The 22,643-nt window shown below is 51.2% G+C and overlaps 1 protein-coding gene across 1 annotated transcript in view; it reads right to left on the bottom strand.

Moving 5' to 3' along the window:
- STK17B (serine/threonine kinase 17b) overlaps nucleotides 1-22,643 on the bottom strand; it is a 132,013-nt gene that overhangs the window by 35,606 nt on the left and 73,764 nt on the right. Inside the window, exon 6 of the mRNA XM_085648763.1 lies at nucleotides 22,297-22,345. Within this exon, the coding sequence (XP_085504889.1) occupies nucleotides 22,297-22,345 (49 nt within the window). The remainder of the gene's footprint in view (nucleotides 1-22,296; nucleotides 22,346-22,643) is intronic.

The raw sequence follows: 22,643 nt of genomic DNA, 5'->3' as shown, positions 1-22,643 counted from the left end.
GTCCAGGTAGGGGAAAACTGGAACCCCAACATCCTGAGATGAGCAGCCACCACTGCCATCACCTTTGTGAAGAATCGAGGTGCAGTAGTAAGACCAAACGGGAGGACCGCAAACTGGTAATGTTGCGACACAAACGTAAAACGGAGATACTTCCTGTGCGACTTCAGGATTGGGACATGGAAGTACGCGTCCTGCAAGTCGAGCGACCCCATCCAGTCTCCTTGCTGCAACGCCTGAAGAACCAGCGCAAGGGTCAGCATCTTTAATTTCTCCTGTTTCAGGTAAAAGTTCAGGTAAAAGTTCAAGATTCTGAGATCCAGGATTTGCCGTCCTTTTTGGGAATCAGGAAATACCGGGAGTAGCATCCCTGACCCCTTTCCTGCTCCGGAACCACCTCCATCGCCCCTTTTTGAAACAAAGCCAGAACCTCCTTCTGTAAAAGGAGCAGATGGTCCTCTGAGCAGTAACCTTGGCAAGGAAGGTAAGGGGGAGGAAACTCCCGAAAGGGAAGGGCGTACCCAGTCTCCACGAGGTTCAAAACCCAAAGGTCTGTTGTAACAGATTTCCAACCCCGCAGAAAGTGGGACACCCGACCCCCCACAGGTCTTACATGATCCAGGATGGGGGATCTAGGGCTGCTTCCCTGAAGCCTCATTGGGAGCAGAGGAGGAGGAAGAAGAAGAGGGGTTACGTCCAGAACCTCTCCGACCCCTTTGTCTCCCTCTATAGGACCTATAGAGGGGATTCTGTTGCTGCTGCTGAGGCTGTCGGAAGGAGCGAAATGAAGACCTTCCGAAACCCCTAATTTTTTTTTAAACCAGATCCTTTAGCAGGTGCTTGCAGACCCAAAGATTTAGCAGTCACCCTACTGTCCTTAAATCTTTGAAGGGCGGAGTCAGCTTTCTCTCCAAATAACTTCTGTCCAAACGGCAAGTCCACCAATGTGGCCTGAACATCCGTGGAGAAGCCAGATGAACGGAACCATGCCTGCCTTCTTGTGGCTATAGACGAGCCCATAATTCTCGCCACTGAATCCGCTGTATCAAGCCCCGATTGGATAACTTGTCTAGCAGCAGCTTGAGTATCTGCGACCACCTCCATGAAGGACGCTTTATCATTATCCGGCAGCTTAGGGGCTAAAGACTTCATTGAGTCCATTAATGCATGCACATAATGACCCAGCAAGCACGTGGCATTGGTAGACTTTAACGCCATACTTAGCCGGATGGTCAACCTTTTTGGAATCCCTATCAGCAGGAGACTGAGGGAACGCCCCTGAAGCATGCTTTGAACAGGACGCCTGCACAACCAGGCTCTCTAGAGACGGGTGTGTTGAAAGAAAATCTGGATCTCCAGGTGCCACCCTGTATCTTCTCGCCACCTGCCTGGAAACTGCCGGAGAAGAAAATGGTTTTCGCCAAACCTCCACAACAGGCTCCAAAATGGCCTCATTAAAAGGCAGCAAAGGCTCAGATGTTGAAGTGGGAGAATGCAACACCTCTGTCAATAGATTTGACTTATATTCCGCAGAGGGTAACTGCAAGTCCAACAGTTCTGCGGCCTTTTTAATAACCACATGGTAGGGAGCCAATTCCTGTGGTGGAGAGGATCTAGACTAAGTATGCTCCCACTCAGGGGTCGTATCCAGGCCACTAGCCTCCTGTATCCCCTCAAACTCATCAGAGGATGTGTCCACTTCACCTTCCTCTACCTCCACTCTATACCTTCCTTCTTCCAACACCCTTTGGGCCTCCCTTCTTGATCGAATCCGTGGAGTCGGCGTCGTACGCGGCGTCAGCGGAGCCAGAGGTGTCGGAGTCGGCGGCGCCAGAGACGGAGTCGGCGGCGCCGGACGCGGCACCGAGGGAGTCGGCAACGGCGTCGAGGAAGGCTCCGAAGAAGGTCTATCCTGACGAAGCCGAGATGGATCCCCAGACGGTGCCGGAAACTGCCACGAAGGCGCCATCGGCAGAAAGGGCATAAAGGGGGCCTGAGCGTAATGCTGCGGCACCCCTAATGTATACGCCATAGGATCCACGGGACCAGTCGGTGCACCGGATGGGAAGGCAGCCCGATTAAAGATTCCATACATGGCATTTAAAAAATGCGAAGAATCAGCACCTGGAACCGGGAACTGTGGATAAGGAGCCGAACCTGTCTCCTTCTGCGGAGTACCTGGCAGCGGCGCCGCAGTGTCCTCCACTGGAGCCGCAGAATCCTCAGTCCCTGGAGGAGGCTCTTCCCCTTGTTCCTGACTACCATTAGAACCAGGCGACTCCACTGGAACCGGAGACGACGCCGGTGATGGCGCCGATGACTGCGCCGGTGATCGCGCTGGAGTCAGCTTCGGCGAAGGAGATCCTCCCGGAGACTTAGAAGGAGAAGGTGACAAGTCCTTACTTCGACGTCGTCGAGGCGAAGCCGATCTCGATCTCCTGTTCTTAGAGGACCGACGTCGAGAAGAAGGTTTCCTTTTTTTGTGATATTTCTTCGACTTCGATGTCCTCAAAGTCAACGACTCCGGCCTCGACTTCTCCTTTCTCCCCCTCTTCTCCTTTCCGATCTTAGCCATAAACAGCTTAGCCTTCCTCTCCTTCAATGCTTTCGGATTCATCCTCCTACAGCATACACAATCTTCAACATCGTGGTCAGACGAAAGGCACCACAAGCAATCCTCATGGGGGTCCGTTATCGACATATGTCCCCCACATTTCCTGCAGGGCTTAAAGCCCGACTTCCTCGAAGACATTACAGATTTTACGAACAGTAACACCTAACAACTACAAAGTAGCAGGAGAGTACTGGAAAAACCGTTGCGCGTCGACGGCGCGGAAAAAAGGGAACTGACGTCATCACGCCGACGTGGTTCTCTTATGGCTCCGGTGACGTCATACGGAGTCGCGAGCGGAGCCGATGCATTATGACGTCGTCGGCGTGGAGTGCTGGGGGAAAAAAGTTCCGTGGAATGCTGGCGCAGGGGATATTCACAAGGTGAGGAATCCACTGGCAGATGTATCCATCAGAAATAGCATGCATAGGAACATATCGAAGATAGGAAATCCCAATAGACAGTAATACATGAGAATTACCCCACACCATGCAGCCTAACACGATGCCGCGAGGCCTTCAAACAGGATTCTAGCTCATTTACATGGACAAGTAACCAATTAGGGATGAGCAACCATGAGCCTATGTAAAGCAGGAAGAGGTGGTCCTCATCATATACCCAGTACATGAGCGCAACTTACAGCAGTGTTCGCTGGTTGGAGGGGAGATAGGAGGGGGGGACTGACAAATGCGGGACACAGAAGTGCAGGAGGCAGCTGTAGTCCAGTGCGTTCTCCTTCCGGCAGTGACAGAATGTCCAGCGAAGTACCGTAAACTGGGAAGCCAGCAAATATCCTACATTGTGGGGGTGTCACTAATGGGGTGTTGTAGTAAATATGCCTGCAGCGGGCCCCAGATGTCACGCGGGCGAGAAGAGCGTGGAAGTAGTTCAGCATAGGTGTAAAGTTGATCCTGCCAAAATATCACATCAGACAGCCAGCCCTTAAATTTGGGCGCTCTGCCCCTTCCCCATCTGCAGGCTATTCTCCGCTTAGCGATAGCTAGGCTAAAAGAGACAGCAGGGCCACCAGGGGGGATCTGGGGACTGGTATTAGGACCATAGCATCCATGGCTCCAATAGGCGTGGACTTCTGAGCATTCCCAAGCCAGATGCAGGAAGTCCGCATTGTCCATCCCACACCTTTTGCAGCTATTCGTGTCCCGCAACCCAAATTTATGAAGCTTAACTGGGGTGTGGTAGCTACGGTGCAAGAACCTATAATGAATCAGCCGAAGCCTGCTGTTAGAGGAGATATGCTCTGTCTGTTTGCAGCAAAACAGACATTGATAGTCAGTAATATCTTGTTCCAATTCCAGCGCCCATTTAGCTCGCGCTGCACTCAGAGGATACTCAACATCACTATATAGTGCATGGTAAAGAGTGGACACAAGGTGTGACGCAGAGGGTGCCCGTAGAACATGATGTAGAGGGGCCAGTGTCGCCGGCTGAGAAGGATAGGATGCCTGAATGCCATGCCGGAGTCGAGCATACAAAAATGTTTCCATGGCGGACGGCGGTGGATCAGAGCACAGTTGTGGGAGTGTGCGGAATTTACCGTTAATATACAGGTCTCCCCAGCAATGGAGCTTCCTTGGGCGTGCTACCTTCCTAAGATGCCCTCCCGTAGCAGGGATATATCTGGATGATACGCGAGTGGAAGGAGGAGGGTAGTATAAGCAAGGGGCGTGCATATGGTCACGGATACGGGACCAGGCCATAATCGCGCAGTTCACTGAGGAGGGGCTGCGCGCCCGAGGGGAGACACCGGCCGGGAGAACACCATTCAGCTGGGCGGGGTCATCTAGCCAATGCTCTGTGGCGACATGGCGGGTGTATCGAGGCTGGTGGAACCAATAAGGAGCGTAGTGGGCCTGAGCACAGATATAGTACAGTTCGAAGTTGGGTATGTTAAAACCTCCTTGGGAATAGGGCCTCATGAGGGTATCCCATTGTATGCGTGGCTGCTTGCCACCCCAGACTTGGCGTATCAGTTCCGACCGCAGCGAGGCGAAAAAATGACGACCAGGATCATAAGGAATATTAATGAAAAGGTATAAAAATTTAGGGAGGATCACCATTTTTATAAGGGACACCCGTCCGGCCACGGATAGTGGAAGGGCGATCCACCGAGTAATGCAGTTCGCGATGTGTTCCATTGCACACCCATAGTTTGTTCTCATTAACTCATCACGATCTGCCAATACACGGATACCTAAATATTTAACATCGGTATCACACCATTTGAGTGGATAATCCATATCAAAGGGGGAAACAGCGTTAGTCAAGGGAATTATCAGTGACTTGGTCCAGTTGATATGAATACCAGAGTAACCTCCGAATTTGATAAATTCCCGCAGTAGGGAGTTAAGATTGTGTTGAGGGTCTTTAACATATAACGTGACATCATCCGCATATATAGCGAAATGAGGATCGGTCGTAACAAGCACCGAAGGCCCATATGATTGTAATGTTGTCGAATTTTCGCTGCTAGGGGTTCCATGATTAAGGCGAACAGGAGAGGAGACAGCGGACACCCCTGTCGTGTACAACGGGATAAAGAAAAGGAGGAGGCGGTATGGCCATTAACAAAGACCCTAGAAGTGGGGGCGGTGTATAGTAAACTAATCCATGAAACAAAACCTACAGGTAGGGCCATATTCTGCAAGATGGCGAAGAGGTAGTCCCATTCCACAGGGTCAAAGGCCTTGGAGGCGTCTAGGAACAGCGCTGCCAAGTGCAGTCTAGGGTCAACCGCCTGTAAAATAGAGAACAGCGTTCTGAGATTATGGGACGTGGATCTTCCTGGGATAAACCCAGACTGGTCTGGAAGCACCAGCTTATCCATAAGAAGGCGGAGACGGTTGGCCAGTAGTTTAGCCAAAATGTTGGTGTCTGTATTGAGAAGGGATAGCGGCCTATAAGATTAGCATTGATCAGCCGCTTCTCTCATCGTTGCGGGCAGAGTCTGTGCCTTCTGGGCCTCAAGAAAAACCTCCTCCAGTACAGGAAGTAATTGATCTATATACGCTTTATAAAAATCAGTGGGTAGGCCGTCTGAGCCTGGAGCCTTTCCCGACGCCGTTTGCTTTATGGCCTCACGTATTTCATTGTCCTCAAAGGGTGCTTCTAGGAATTCACACTGAGAATCACCCAGCCAACCGAGAGCTCTATCTTTCAAGGAGGGAGCAAACTCTGGGGGTGAAGAGCGCTGCGAGCTGTACAAGTCTTTATAATATTTAACAAACACATTGAGTATGTTGAGGCTGTCTATGTGTCTATTTCCGTCACCGTCCACCACATCCAACACATAATTAGAGAACTGAGGTTGTCTGATGGTATTCGCCAAAGCCCGCCCAGGCCTCTCACCCTCCCCAAATCTACGGGCAGTAAAGTATTTACCTCGAAACTTCACCTCCCGAGACGCAGTATCAATGTAGTCAGTGAGTTTTTTGCAAAGGGTAGCCCGCTGAGTGGTAGAGTTACCTCCCCACATATTAATCTCCAGTTGCCTCATCTCCAGTTCCAGACCACGCAGTCTATTTCTAATGTCCCGGAGCACTCCAAAACCTTTGGATATGCAAACGCCCCTGACCTTGAAGGCCTCCCAGAATATACCCATATCGTCGACAGTACCCTTATTTCTATCCAAGAAATCAGCGATCTCCTCCCCCTGCTCAGCATGAAATACCGCATCGAGGAGTGCCTCGGGACGAGTCTCCAGCAACGGGGAGTTGCAATAGAGTTAGGGGGGTAGCAGTTCGAGGTATACCGGTGCATGGGCAGAGTGTGTGTGGGCCAAATGTGCAACACTGCGAATCCAGGGAGTCACACCGCGGGAACAGACCCAGTAGTCCAGCCCGGACCATGTGGAGTGACCCGCCGTATAGAAGGTGCCCTCCTTAGTAGCGGGATCTACATATTGCCACGTATCAACAAGCCCATGGTCATTGAATAGTCCTGATAGAGTCTCTCGAGTATTGGTATAGTGATGGGGGAAAGGGATTAGAGCGATCCATGGAGGGGCCGAGAGCAGTGTTGAAATCCCCGCCCCATATGACATGCGTGGAGCCTATTTTTAGTATTTGATCCCAAAGGGCAGTGAAATAGCCTGGATCGTCCGTGTTAGGACCATAACTGCAAACAAGCGTGACAGACTGCGTAGCCAGCGTACCCCAGAGTATACAACTGCGGCCGGCAGAGTCACTATATGTTCCCCCCACAATGAATGGTGTGCTTTTCCTTATGAAAATTAGCGTGCCACGGGAGTATGTGGAGTAGGACGAATAGACACATGTAGAGGCCCATTTGGTACCAAAAAAGGGAGGATGTCTAGGATCCATGTGTGTTTCCTGGAGCATGGCTATTTGGATGTGATGCCCATCTAGGTAAGCTAATATCGGTCGGCTCTTGCGAGGGACACGGAGTCCCCTGACGTTCCACGTAAGCAATTTGAGGCATGGGGAGTCAGTGTGCGTCATCTATGCGGGCGTGTCAGTGAAGTATGGTGAAGCTGTAAGTTTCGCAGAAACACATGACCAGTTACGCATACCAGACCCTGTTCAGCTGTATGTGTCCACCAAACATGAGAACAAATAAAACAAGTTCCAACCCATACCCTCCTTCCAACAACAAAACACTGAAGTAAACCGTCCCTACAGGGATACAGTACCACCCTACCCACCCCCACCCACAACGGCACCCCAAACGTGCCGGCATAGCGTAGCCCGCCCAAGAAAGTAAACAATGGCCGGCGGTCTCTTGCAACCAACTGCGGCCAGCATGATGATGGCTTTACGTAACAACAAAAAAAACACAAAAGAAGAGCCAACAACATTGGGGAACTCCCATAGGAAGGCGCCAGGGGACAGTACTCCCTTCCCGTGCCTAACTCTAACTGCATCACAGTCCCTGGGTGTCACCCCATGACGGGAAAGAGTGGCGCGTGATGGGAAGGGTGCTTGGCAAAGTGGCTATTTGTTCATCTACATAGCATGCGGCAGGCAATGCAAACATGCCAGCTGGGCCTCAATCAAGAGAAGAGTGTCCTAGGGCGCTCAACTGGTCAGATGTCTGTTCAGGGCCGGCGGGCCGCCGAACGTCAAACAGATAAACATTACCAGAGTGGTATCATAGTTATTAACAGTGGCCTACCATACAGTGAACGCGAATTGTAGAACACTGAGTAGTACATGTTAGGGGGCCACCCAGCGCAGGGTTAACCAAGCGGAGGAGAAGAAGATCTGGATGAACTGCCTTGCAGGGGAGAGCGTCTCGAGATAGTTTTCAGGAAGTCCTCGACTTGCTGTGGATTCGCGCAGAAAACCTGTTTCCCATTGTATGTAATCCGGAGCTGTGCAGGGTATAAGAGAGCATATTCAATCTGAGCGTTCCGAAGTTTTTGCTTGACGGCGAGGAACTTCCGGCGCGCCTCCTGCACTGTCAAGGTGAAGTCTGGATAGATTGTGAAAGGATTACCTTCAAACTGCAGCGGTTTCAGTTAATGTGCCTTCTGTAATGCCACACCGCGATCTCGGTAATTGAGAAGGCGTGCGATGATGGGGCGAGGAGCATCCCCAGGAGGGGGACGTGGGCCCAGGGAACAATGCGCACGTTCAACCACCAAGTGCTGCGAAAAGGAGTCCTCGCCAAAGGAGCTCTTCAGAAGACGTTCGATGTGTACCTCCATGCGTCCTGTATTTGTGCTCTCGGGAAAGCCTAGGATGCGAACGCCTGATAGCCTCTGAGGCGGAACACCTCCGGCTTCCGCCTGATAGCCTCTGAGGCGGAAGCCGGAGGTGTTTGTAACTCGCTCGTTTTTAAAATTGTCACTTAAATAACTTGTATTCACTGCTCTTTTTAAGCATACAAACGCTCTGCCTTACCTACTGGAAGCGCTGCTGTCACGCGCTAATCCAGCTCATCAGCCTCGGGGAATCGCCACTACCGAGAGCACGCCAAAGGCGAAGCCACGCCCCCTGCGAGGCCACGCCCACCGACTCAGCCTATAAACGCTCTTCTAGCGCACCGACCCCCATTCACCTGATAGCCTCTGAGGCGGAAGCCGGAGGTGTTTGTAACTCGCTTTTAAAATTGTCACTTAAATAACTTGTATTCACTGCTCTTTTTAAGCATACAAACGCTCTGCCTTACCTACTGGAAGCGCTGCTGACACGCGCTAATCCAGCTCATCAGCCTCGGGGAATCGCCATTACCGAGAGCACGCCAAAGGCGAAGCCACGCCCCCTGCGAGGCCACGCCCACCGACCCAGCCTATAAACGCTCTTCTAGCGCACCGACCCCCATTCACCTGATAGCCTCTGAGGCGGAAGCCGGAGGTGTTTGTAACTCGCTCGTTTTTAAAATTGTCACTTAAATAACTTGTATTCACTGCTCTTTTTAAGCATACAAACGCTCTGCCTTACCTACTGGAAGCGCTGCTGTCACGCGCTAATCCAGCTCATCAGCCTCGGGGAATCGCCACTACCGAGAGCACGCCAAAGGCGAAGCCACGCCCCCTGCGAGGCCACGCCCACCGACTCAGCCTATAAACGCTCTTCTAGCGCACCGACCCCCATTCACCTGATAGCCTCTGAGGCGGAAGCCGGAGGTGTTTGTAACTCGCTTTTAAAATTGTCACTTAAATAACTTGTATTCACTGCTCTTTTTAAGCATACAAACGCTCTGCCTTACCTACTGGAAGCGCTGCTGACACGCGCTAATCCAGCTCATCAGCCTCGGGGAATCGCCATTACCGAGAGCACGCCAAAGGCGAAGCCACGCCCCCTGCGAGGCCACGCCCACTAACTTCCAGCACAAATGTGTCGACCCCCCCAGCGCAGCGGACGAGCGCAGCGGGAGCGCCGTTTGCGCGCCGAAGGCGCGCCTAAGGCAAGCCCGTCTGCGCCCGTCCGCGCACGACCGGGCCTAGGGCCAGACCCCCTGGCTGCCAGAGCCTCCGCCAAACCCACATATTCCCGCCGTGACCTTTTAAGCCTCAGACCTTCTACCGCCCCCTCATGCAGATATATCCATGATATGGATGGACCCTTTGTCAGCTGCACGAACTGCCAGCCAGCTCAGCTTCAAATCCCGACACGAGTACTGAAGCATGCAACCCTCAAACTTGCCTCACTGAACTGTCGCTCTCTCCCTAAACATGCGACACAAATCCACCACCTTATAGAAGACTGCGAGATTGACATTCTCTTCCTAACGGAAACGTGGCTCACCCCACACTCTGACTCGGACACAGTGTCAGCCACACCTCAGGGATTCCTCATCCAATCCCTCCCTCGACCACTTGGCAGAGGGGGAGGCATCGCCATTATTTACCGTGACTCCTTCACCTGCAACGCCAGCGATGCACAAATCCCAGACTCGGAAAGTCTTCAATTCTCAATTAAACTTGACCCTATGAACTCCCTTTCAGGGATTCTAATCTACCGTCCCCCCGGCCACCCTGGCCCTTTTTCCAATGCCCTCCTAGACATGGTAGCAACACAGGCTCACTCCGCCACAAACTTCATCTTAGTGGGAGACCTGAACATCCACTTTGAAGACACGGCAGATTCTGGAGTAGTCGACCTGATCTCCGAACTAGCGGTCTCGGACCTCCGTCTCATTAACTCAGGAGCCACCCACATCAAAGGCCACCTGCTGGACCCAGTGTTCACCAGCACCCCCGCGATGCAAGAAATAGACTCCATTCCCCTTCCCTGGACGGACCACTTCTTGGTCCTATTCCAACTCCCAGGACCCCTCAAGAAACCTCAGAAACCTCCCTCCTTCACTAAAGGCAGGACTTGGTCCAAACTACCTATTGAAGAATGGGCCAACACCCTGACATCTACCACCCCTACTCTCGACAATATCCCGGACAACGCCGATAGCAACTTCAGAAATTGGATCACGACCTCCCTTGACTCTGTGCTCCCACTCAGAATGCGCGAAGATAAGACCAACATCGGCTCTGCTCCGTGGTACACCCCAGAACTCCGCCAGCTCCGTAAAAACTGTAAAAGAGCTGAACGGCTTTGGAGAAAAGACTGGCACAACGCCAGCAAAGAGGCATACCACTCCTCAGTCAAAACCTATAAAACCGCAATCAAGCTCTCCAAAGCCTCTCACTATGACACCCGGATAAAGGAATCATCCAATTCCTCTAGGGAATCTTATCTCATTGTGAAGGAGCTTCTGAAAGTTCCCATCGCTTCCTCGCCCACCACCCCTCAGGTAGATAGAAGTAATGACCTAGCCTCATACTTCAACAACAAAATTGCCCGCATCCTCACATCCCTCCCTCCCCCCAGCTCCCCTTCCCGCAGAAACACTATTCAGCCCCCCGATGAGACGGGATTACGTCCCCAACTCGAGACATTCAAGCCGACAACGCCCAACGAGGTGGAAACGACATTGAATAAAATAAAAAGTGGATCTCCTTTAGACCCTGCTCCTCTGAGATTCCTCAAAAACGTGGCCCCCGCTATCACCCCTACAATCACGGAGCTTATCAACTGCTCACTTGCTCAAGGATCAGTCCCCCACAGCTGGAAAAAGGCAGTGGTGAAGGCACTCCTTAAAAAACCTCAGCTCGACCCTACTGATATGGCAAACTACCGGCCCATATCACTCCTTCCAGGGATTAGCAAGATCACCGAGAAACTGGTGAATAGTCAACTCTCCAGATTTCTCGAGACTAATAACATCCTGCGGCAATCCCAAACCGGGTTCCGTCCGGGACACGGCACAGACACCGCCCTGCTTGCCGTCATCGAGGAAGCAAGGCGCATTCTAGACTCAGGGGGATCAGTGGCAGTGATCCTCCTGGATCTGAGTGCCGCCTTTGACACGGTCAATCACCGTGTCCTTCTTCACCGACTGGCTGCAGCAGGGCTCACCGGGATGGCACTCAAATGGATAGAGTCCTTTCTCACTGAACGCACGCTCCAGGTTTGGGATGGCGAATTCCACTCGGCCACACTCCCACTCACCAGCGGGGTTCCTCAGGGCTCCTCCCTGAGCCCCACACTTTTTAATGTGTACATGGCCCCCTTGGAAGATGTGGTAACACCATACGGGATAAAAATCGTGAGCTACGCTGACGACACACAATTGGTCGTCTCCCTCTCCCAACTTGACGACCACCCAGACAAATTACCAAACTGTCTCACCGAAATTCACGGGTGGATGTGTGAATCGTCATTAAAACTCAACGGTTCCAAAACCGAGGTGATGCTCATGGGCAAACAATGGGCGACCATCCCCCCGGCAATTTGGCCAGACGTGTTCGGGGAAATCCCCACCCCGAAACACGAAATCAAGACCCTCGGAGTCTGGCTAGAACCCGCTCTCTCAATGAAGACCCAAGCGGCTAAAACCGCCGGAATCTGTCTTGGGCTTCTGCGAACTGTTCGCAAAATTCTCCCCCTCCTACCACCCGTGTCCAGGAAACTAATAGTACAGGGCCTCATATTGTCACGGCTAGACTACAGCAACTTGGTCTACCTAGGTGCGCCGGAAGCCACCTTAGCGAGACTGCAAAGAACCCAGAACGCTGCAGCCCGCCTAATCATGAGCGTACCTCCTAGAGCATCCGCTAAACCCGCCATCAAGGCGCTGCACTGGCTGCCAGTCCGCCAAAGGGTGGAGTTTAAGGCCATGTGCACGGCCCATAAACTAATCAACGGATCGGGACCTGCGATCCTTAGGGGTCTGGTCACCCCCTATATTGCACCAAGGGCCCTACGGTCGGAGAACGAGCACATGGCCAACATCCCTAAATTCAAAAGAACACGCACTGGAGGCCGACGCTTCTCTGTTAAAGCGTCCACTGGTTGGAATTCTCTCCCACGCTCCCTCAGACTGGAACCCAACCACCTGACATTCAGGAAAAAACTTAAAACCCTTCTGTTCCCTAAATAAACCCCCCACCTCTCTCCCCCTCAGCAGGACTCAATATTAACAGCGCGGGGATGCCCTCGGGTCACCAGGCGCTATACAAATTGCTAAATAAATAAATAAAATAAATAAATAAAATAAATAACGTTGATGCGGTGGCTCCTAGCTTCGATGTCCTTGTTCTTAGCCGCAATAACTTTGAGAAGTTTATCCATCTGAGCGACCTGATATTGCATCCGAGTAGTGACGTCTTTATTCTCCGATATGCGTCTTTCCGCCTCTTTTAACTGCCCATCATGTTTGTCGACCTTGCGCACCGTTGCGGCCCTGTGGATTCCTGCCTGTCGCTGCTGCCTTTAATGCTGCCGCTGCTCTCCCCAGCCTGTGGAGACCTGCCGTTGTCCCGGACGTCGAAGCGCCAGTGACCTGAGGCGCGTCCCTTTTCTACCTGCTTCCCGCCATACCTGCTTGCGGATGGTGATGAGGCCTACCTCCTCGTGGCAAGCCGCGGTCCTTGCGCAGTCACCAAAGCCGGGCTCCAGGAGGCAGATCCAGAGGAACCCCTGCTGTCAAAACCACCGCATTACCGGAGCTAGTCCGCCCCGGGATCCGCAAGTTCTGGCGCAGTGATAGCGGAGCAGTTAAGCAGCAGCTAGACAGCGTTGTTCATTATGCCGCAGCAGTGTTGATAAGGATAAGTTGCAGATATATTCACCAAGCTTCCCGAGCCTCACAGGTGTGCGGCCATCTTGGATGTGCGCCCCCCAGGTACTTTTACATATTTTAAACAGGAAATCGTGTCAGTCTATAAAGAAGAGGGTGCTGTATTGAAAGCTCATTTTGTACTGCTGAAGTAGATGGAGAAAGAGTACGATGGGGGATACAATGCAAGACAGTATAAGGTACAGAGTAAGATGGATCTCCTGCTGTGGAGGAAATGTTGAATCCTACCTTGCACCAGCTTTACATGAGCCACTGAGGGCATACTAAAGTGGCTTTGCAGTCGATACAGAGGAGAGGGAGGAATTGGAGAACTTTTGTCCCTGCTGTCCCGTGCAATGTCTGCCAGTGCCACGTCTGTGGGCTGGAAGGAGTAGACTGTCTCCTGTACCTCTGGCTGGAAAGGATGATGAGGGAATTGCTTCACTGGCATCAGTAACCCCAAAGAGCATGCAGTGGCTCTGCAGTCTTAAAATTTCTCAGGAGCAAAGTTCGCTTTCTCTGCAAAAAGTCTGCACCCATCGAAGGGCCTATCTATTAGGGACACTTGCACATCGCCAGAAAATCCAGTTGAACTCAGCCATACATGCCCTCGGAGCACATTATTGGAGCGGATAGCCCCGCCAAAGCAATTGGTAGTACCCAGACCTGCATAGCACAGATTACTTTGGTGCATCATGCAGGAGCCAGAGAAACGAACAAGTTACTTACCTTCGGTAACGCTTTTTCTGGTGGATACAGTATCTGTCTGTGGATTCCTCACCTTGTGAATATCCCCTGCGCCAGCATTCCACGGAACTTTTCTTCCCCAGCATTCCACGTCGACGTGGGCGACGTCATAATACACCGGCTCCGCTCGCGACTCCGATCGACGTCACCGGAGCCATAAGAAGCCCACGTCGGCGTGATGACGTCAGTTCCACCCATTTTTTCCCCATGCCTTCGAGGCGAACAGGTGGACTAACGACAGACTCAAAGTATACACAGTATACAATACACCAACACATATGCATAGCATACAAAGGAAAAGAATGCTAAATAAACAAGCATTTCCTACAATTGCACAACAAAGCATAAAAAACATATCAACAAGACCTATTTCATGGTATACAAAGGTGGACAACGGGGAGGCGGGTGGGTCAGTGAGGAATCCACAGGCAGATACTGTATCCACCAGAAAAAGCGTTACCGAAGGTAAGTAACTTGTTCTTCTGATGGATACCTCTGCCAGTGGATTCCTCACCTTGTGAATAGATTCCCACAGCAGTCCCCACTCCCGGAGGAGGGTGTCCACCTTCCTATACCAGAAAGTCCTGTAACACAGAGCGCGCGAAGTGGCCCTCCCTCCTCATCTCAGAGTCCAAGCAATAATGCTTTGCGAAAGTATGGAGGGAGGCCCAAGTCGCGGCTTTACAAATATCTGCCACAGGAACACCCCGGGCCAAAGCAGATGTAGAGGCTTTAGCTCTAGTTGAATGCGCTCTAATACCATCAGGAGGAGTCTTACCAGCCATGGTCAGAATTATCCATCTTGACAGCGTGCGCTTGTGCACCGCCTTCCCCTTAGAACGACCAATGTAGCCAATAAAGAGCTGGTCATCAAGGCGAAAGTCCTTGGTTCTATCCAGATAAAAACTAACAGCCCTCTTCGGGTCCAAACGATGGAGTCTTTACTCCTCTTTGGAAGGGTGAGGAGGAGGGTAGAAAACAGGGAGAGTAATGGACTGCCCCAAATGAAACGGAGTGACTACCTTTGGCAGGAAAGCAGCCCTGGTCCTGAGAACCATCCTTTCAGCATGCAAGGTAAGGAAAGGAGGATTGGAACTAAGAGCTTGAAGCTCACTCACCCTCCTTGCCGAGGTTATGGCCACAAGAAAAACCACCTTAAATGATAACAGCCTCAAAGGACAAGTATGAAGAGGCTCAAAAGGGGACCCCATTAGAAAGGTTAAAACAAGATTAAGGTTCCACTGAGGCATTACAAATGGAGTGGGAGGAAACATGTTTGTAAGGCCCTTGATGAACCTCAGAACAACCGGAGATTTAAATAGAGAAGGTTGATCTGGGAGGCACAGAAAAGCCGATAAGGCCGAAAGGTAGCCCTTAACCGTGGCCACAGCACAGCCCTGCTGAGCCAAGGAAAGAGCAAACTGAAGCACATTGGACAGACGGGCCTTTAAAGGATCAATGGATCTCTCTCCACACCACTTTACAAACTTAGACCACCTGTAGGAGTAAATGGACTTGGTGGAGTGTCGCCTGGCCGATAAAATAACGTCCACCACATCAGGTGGGAGAGAGAAGGAACTCAGGTTGCCCCGTTCAATCTCCAGGCATGAAGGTGTAAGCTCTGGAGGTGGGGGTGTAGAACCTGCCCCTCCGACTGCGAGAGGAGGTCTGCCCTCAGAGGGAGACGGAGCGGAGGGCACGAGGAGAGGTGGTGAAGATCTGTGTACCATACCCTTCTTGGCCAATCCGGGGCGACCAATATAATTTGGGCCCGGTCTTGGAGAATCTTCCTCAGAACCCGAGGAATCAAAGGTATGGGAGGAAACGCGTAAAGGAGTGGTGAGCCCCAACTCAACTGAAACGCGTCCCCCAACGCCCCCTGCATCGGATACCGGAGACTGCAGAATGACGGGCAGTGCGCGTTCTCGCGGGTGGCAAACAGGTCCACCCGAGGAGTCCCCCACATCCGAAAGACATGACGAACCACCTCCGGATGGAGCCTCCACTCGTGATCGGCGGAGAACTGCCGACTGAGACTGTCCGCACGTACGTTCAGCACCCCGGCCAGATGATTTGCCATCAGACAAATCTGATGGTCCCGAGCCCAGGACCATAGACGTAAGGCCTCTCTGCAAAGACAAAGAGACACTACTCCTCCCAGTTTGTTGACATACCACATCGCGGTCGTGTTGTCTGTCAGGACTTGAATCAACTGACCGCGAAGGGAAGGGAGGAAGGCCTTGAGCGCCAAACGAATCGCCCGCAATTCCAAAAGGTTGATATGAAGCAACCTTTCCTCTGGAGACCAAAGACCCATGATCTCCAGATCCCCCAGATGAGCACCCCACCCTAGGGCAGATGCATCCGTTATCACTGTGGCCACCGATGGAGGCAGATGGAAGGGCTTTCCTTGCGACAGATTGCCCTCTACGCTCCACCATGAAAGATCCGCTGCAGCTTCTATGGAGATCTTGATTGACTCCCAGAGATCTCCGTTGTGCTGATACCACTGCTTGCGGAGGCACCACTGGAGTGCCCTCATGTGCCAGCGTGCATGGTTGACCAACAGAATGCAGGAAGCGAACAGACCGAGCAGGCGAAGGACCTTCAGAACTGGAACAACCGCTCCACTGTGGAATAAAGGGACCAACTCCTGAATGTCGAGAATCCTTTGAGGAGGAGGGAATGCTCGACACACAGTAGTGTCCAGTACCGCCCCTATGAACAGGTTGCGTTGAGAGGGCACCAGGTGAGATTTGGGCACATTGATCGAAAAACCCAAGTCGAACAACAGCTGCGATGTTACCTGCAGATGATGCTGCACCATCTCTGGGGACTCTGCCTTCAGAAGCCAGTCGTCCAGGTAGGGAAAATCTGGAATCCCCGACCTCCTGAGATGGGCAGCCACCACTGCCATCACCTTTGTGAAGACTCGAGGTGCGGTAGTAAGACCAAACGGGAGGACCGCAAACTGGTAATGTTGCGACCCAACCGTAAACCGGAGATACTTCCTGTGTGACTTCAGGATTGGGACATGGAAGTACGCGTCCTGCAAGTCGAGCGACACCAACCAGTCTCCTTGCTGCAACGCTTGAAGAACCTGCGCAAGGGTCAGCATCTTGAATTTCTCCTGTTTCAGGTAAAAGTTCAAGATTCTGAGGTCCAGTATCGGACGCAATCTGCCGTCCTTTTTGGGAATCAGAAAATACCGTGAGTAGCATCCCTGACCCCTTTCCTGCTCCGGAACCACCTCTATTGCACCCTTCTGGAGCAAGGCTAGAACTTCCTTCTGCAGGAGAAGCAGGTGGTCCTCCGAACAATAACCTTGGCAAGGAGGGTAAGGGGGAGGAAACTCCCGAAAGGGAAGGGCGTACCCAGTCTCTACGAGGTTCAAAATCCAAAGGTCTGTTGTAAACGATTTCCAACCCCGTAGAAAGTAGGACACCCGACCCCCCACAGGCCTTACATGATCCAGGATGGGGGATCTAGGGCCGCTTCCCTGAGGCCTCATTGGGAGCAGAGGAGGAGGAAGAAGAGGGGTTGCGTCCAGAACCTCAACGACCCCTTTGCCTCCCTCTATAGGACTTAGAGGGGATTCTGCTGTTGCTGCTGCTGCTGGGGCTGCCGGTAAGAGCGAAAAGACGATCGCCCAAAGCCCCTAAATTTTCGAAAGGTCGAACCCCTTGCCGGTACTTGCAGGCCCAAGGATTTTGCAGTCAATCGGCTGACCTTAAAACGATGAAGGGCAGAGTCCGCTTTCTCCCCAAACAGCTTCTGACCATCAAATGGAAGATCGACCAGCTTAGCTTGAACATCCGCTGAGAAACCAGAGTTACGGAGCCAAGCCTGCCTTCTTACAGCAACAGAAGACCCCCATGATCCTTGCCACGGAGTCCGCAGTATCCAACCCTGACTGGATAACTTGCCTGGCAGCCGCCTGAGTGTCCGCTACAACCTCCATGAAGGATGACTTATCCCCTTCAGGCAACTTAGGAGCCAAGGACTTAATGGAATCCATTAGAGCGTGCACGTAACGCCCCAGCAGGCATGTAGCATTAGTCGATTTTAACGCCATGCTTCCTGTCGAAAAGGTCTTTTTGGCTGCCTGATCAGCCTTTTTAGACTCCCTGTCAGCTGGAGACTGGAGGAAAGGCACCGGAAGCATGCTTGGAGCATGAAGCCTGCACAACCAAACTGTCCGGGGACGGATGAGTGGATAAAAAGTCAGGATCCCCTGGTGCAACCTTGTACCTTCTTGCCACCTGTCTACACACTGCAGGAGATGAAAGGGGCTTCCTCCATACCTCTGATACCGGCTCCAATATGGCCTCATTGAAAGGCAACAAGGGCTCTGATGTCGAAGACGGAGAATGTAACACTTCTGTGAGCAGGTTGGATTTGTACTCCACAGAAGGCAGCTGTAAATCCAGAAGCTCTGCTGCTTTCTTTATCACTACGTGATAGGGAGCCAACTCATGAGGTGGAGAAGACCTGGCAGATGCATATTCCCACTCTGGGGTCGTATCCAGCCCACTGGCTTTCTCAATGCCCTCGAATTCGTCCGAAGAAGAATCAACCTCACCTTCTTCCACCTCTCGATATCTTCTTTCCTCCAACACCCTCTGGGCTTCCCTCCTCGACCGGATTCGGGGAACCGACGTCGGCGACATCGTACGCGGCGTCGGAGGAACCAGAGGAACCGGCGTCGACGGTGCCAGACACGGCGCAGATGGAGTCAGCCTCGACGTCGAAGGAGGCGCCGAAGCCTGCCGGACCTTCCGAGGTCGAATCGGATCCCCAGACGGCGCCGGAAACTGCCAAGAAGGCGCCATCGGCATAAAGGGGGCCTGAGCATACTGCTGTGGCACCCCCATTGTAAAGGCCATCGGGCCCACGGGACCAGCTGGTGCTCCGGATGGGTAGGCCGCCCTATTAAAAACGCCATACATAGCATTTAAGAAATTAGCCGAATCCGTACCTGGGGCCGGGAACTGAGTCAAAGGAACCTCTTGTGGGGCCTCCGGCACCGGCTCCGCAGTATCCTCCACTGGAGCCTCAGAATCTTCAGGTACTGGAACAGACTCTTCCTGCTCCTCATGCATAGAAGCATCCGACTCCACACGAACCGGAGTCGACGTCTTAGACGGAGCCGAAGACCTCGTCGGAGACTGAATCGGAGTCTGCTTCCTCGAAGGAGAACCTTCCGGTGACCTCGAAGGTGAAGGAGAAGGAGACAAACCTTTTCTCCGACGTCGATGAGACGAAGCCGACCTCGACTTCGATTTCTTGGACTTCGAGGATCGACGTCTAGAAAGTTTACTTTTTTTATTGTGTTTCTTCGACCTCGAAGTCGATGACTCTCTCTTCGATCTCTCCTTCTTCCTCCCTCTTTTCTCCTCACCAATCTTCTTCATGAAGAGCTTGGTCTTCCTTTCCTTGAGTGCCTTCGGGTTCATGCTTTTACAGCATCCGCACTCCTCCACATCATGTTCCGAGGAGAGGCACCATAAACAATTCTGGTGTGGATCCGTTATCGACATCAGGCCTCCACACTCCCTACAGGGCCTAAAGCCCGACTTCCTAGTCGAAGACATAGCCGAATAAACAGAGATACACAACCAAACTACAAAGTAGCACTGGAGAAAAACCGTTGCGCGTCGAAGGCGCGGAAAAAAGGGAACTGACGCCATCACGCCGACGTGGGCTTCTTATGGCTCCGGTGACGTCGATCGGAGTCACGAGCGGAGCCGGTGTATTATGACGTCGCCCACGTCGACGTGGAATGCTGGGGAAGAAAGGTTCCGTGGAATGCTGGCGCAGGGGATATTCACAAGGTGAGGAATCCACTGGCAGATGTATCCATCAGAATCTGAGATACTCTGGACAAAATCTTGCTGCCATGTCCCACAGAGCATGCCTATACCTGCCTAGTAAACAAAACCTATTTATGGACCTATCTGCAGGATATCAGACAAAAATCCTAACCTACCAAAAGCGGAGGAGTTGATGTGAAAGAGTTTTATCTTATTAGCGGAGGCCTGCACCATAAGGCGCTCAGGTGTAGATTGCTTAGTTAGGAAGTCTTAATCACTGGTCACAGGCTTATGTTACCGGGCTATTGTCAATCTCACATGCCAGAAAGAACAAGGTTGGGACCATTTAGCCAACAAGGCATCAGTGAGGGCATCATTACAAGGTAGCCAGGGCACCGTAGAAGACTTAAGCCCTGGTTGGAGAATTTCTCATAGAATGTTTGTTTTAGTCTCACAGAAGGGCAACTGCAGGTCTAGCACTTCGCTTTCCTCCAGACCACTCCTGCAAACAAGCCTTATTCAACTTTTGGTGTCCCACTTTTCAGCAGAAGTGGCTAGCACGCTGGCATTTTGCAAATCCATGTTCAGTAAATCATCAGTACAGGGAGGGGGGGGGGGGGGGGGGGGGGGGAAGGGTGTAATTCCTCCTCTTCCTCCTCCTCATTAGTAACATAGGGGAACTTATATGTTTCTTGCATAGGGCAAGAGTCGGAGCCCAAAAGAGAATGGAGCCTCTGCTGATAGTTGCGCTGAGGCAGAGGCACTGTGATAGTCAATCTGCATTATAACCGGTGGCGCTTTCATGACCTCAAACCACAACATTGGTCGACTCAGTCAGATGTCAGTTCAGGGTTCACATGGGGTTACCACCAGGTCATCCAATAGCGCCGATGTGACAGGAACTGGTATAGATCTTGGTGCCAGTTTGGAATCTTTACAAGAGTTGGTACTAGCCTACACTGTTTGAAGGTCTGACAAAGGGACTGGCACAGGGTCTTCCTTGGCACTGATTTAACGCATAATAGAGTGGATGTTTGGGTCAGTTTGGAAGTCTGTACCATAATTGGTATGGATCCGGTTACAAGTCCTAAGGGGACAGACGGCATCAAGGGAAGACAAAGGCGGTAATCTGTCTGGAGGTCCCTTTGGATTTATGTAGACCAGATCCATAGGCTGCCAGAGGGAGCCAGATTTACACTCAAGACATGCAGCATAGCCCCCGTCAACACCGATGTTTGCCGCAGAGCACTCCTGGAGAGTTCGGAGCACTCAAGAAATCTGTTCTGAAGCAGGGGACTCTGAAAGCATTACACGATTATCTTGAGGCCCTTCCGCATTCTCTTTCGAACTAGAGAGGCAGGATGAGGTTAAATCCAAACATTAACTTTTTGTGCTTTTGCATGGAATTTGATTTATTAAAGAATTTGATAAGGAACTGGATATTTTGTGGGAATGTCTCAGAGACCTGGACCGAGATTGTTCAATATGTGGAGATGGAATAAGACATGTGCTTTGAACTCAAGCTCGTCTTATTTTCAGCAATGTACAGCTTTCCCTCCTGAACTCGGATTGCCTTCGGGTGCACAGGGGGCACACATCAGAAAGTCATGACCGGAGGCTAGGCAACAAAGAGACACCTTGTGTGGGTTCGATACAAACATATGCTTACTGCAGCCACAGCATGGTTTAAAGTCTTTAGTTTTCAAAGGGGACATGATTTCATACAGCCTAAAATGTTTGCAATCGTCAGAAGAACGAGAAACGTTGGGAGAGAAGGCTGAAGGCACAGAAAGAATGGAACAGGTATCACTTAATTGGTTCTGCCCCACCACTTTGGTGCTTTGCGGAGCCAACACAAACTTGTCAATGTACAACAGTACTGCTATTGAAGTTCTCCGGATCCAGTCTAGTGCCTGGGAATATTCTAAAGGTAAGAAATCTGCAGCTTGTATATCCGATAGAAAAAGGAGTACTCTGATACTGGTCAAGATCATAAATCCAAGCACTCTTTATTATGGGAAAGAATGTTTGGTAAATGATCTAAAATAGTTTTTCTTGTAGGACTCTGTAGAATGGGCAAGAGAGTCTGGGCAGAAATTGCAACCAAATAAGTTTACCTACTATTGCTTAGAAACCAGTAGATGTCTGTAGCCCGAAATGGTTGAAGTGCAAGGCAACGGCAACGAAAGAGAACTATTAACTTTCTTTTAGAAACATAAAAAGAAAAAGGAACCAATACTGATCAGCTGGGACCACAGAACAAACTCCCTTCGTTTAAGTGGAAAATGCAACTTAGTCTGAGACGGTCAATGGATGCATGTGAAGATGGCGCAGAAAGGACACTCATACACCTTGGAGTTCACTAAATGTAACTTTATCAGATTTTTAATCTTGTCCAATAAGAAGTATAATTGCCATATCGTAGCTAGCTGGACTTCAAAACAATTGTTATATTAGGGTCTTCACACACAGCAAGTATACATCTCAAGAAATACCATACCATATTTTCACCTATGAAACCCAACTTACCATAAGTCTGTTGCTGTAGTAATGGGTTCGTAACTCAAAATTTCTGGAGCTGAAAAAAATAAAAATTGCAGTAAGAACAAAGTAAATTTAAGGAGTATCTAAAAAGGTGGACTGCGCACAATGGAGCTTTATTTAGAAGCATCTCACATTGATATTTTATGAATCAAACAATATCCCATGCTGCTGGTGCCCAGGAATTTTAGCAAACATGGCTTAGTGAAAATTCACAGTAGTCAAAGTTACAGGAATGTGAAAAATAGGACTGAACTGGAAACTTTTGATCAAGCTTGATTCAAGCCAAATAAAGATGCAGTATCAGTCCATAAAACCATGTCCCTATGTACAAC

The sequence above is a fragment of the Triturus cristatus genome, chromosome 3_2 (assembly GCF_964204655.1).
Source record: "Triturus cristatus chromosome 3_2, aTriCri1.1, whole genome shotgun sequence".
Classification (NCBI taxonomy): Eukaryota; Metazoa; Chordata; class Amphibia; order Caudata; family Salamandridae; genus Triturus; species Triturus cristatus.
Note: the sequence above shows the minus strand (reverse complement) of the source record. Positions and strands in the feature narration are given on the sequence as shown.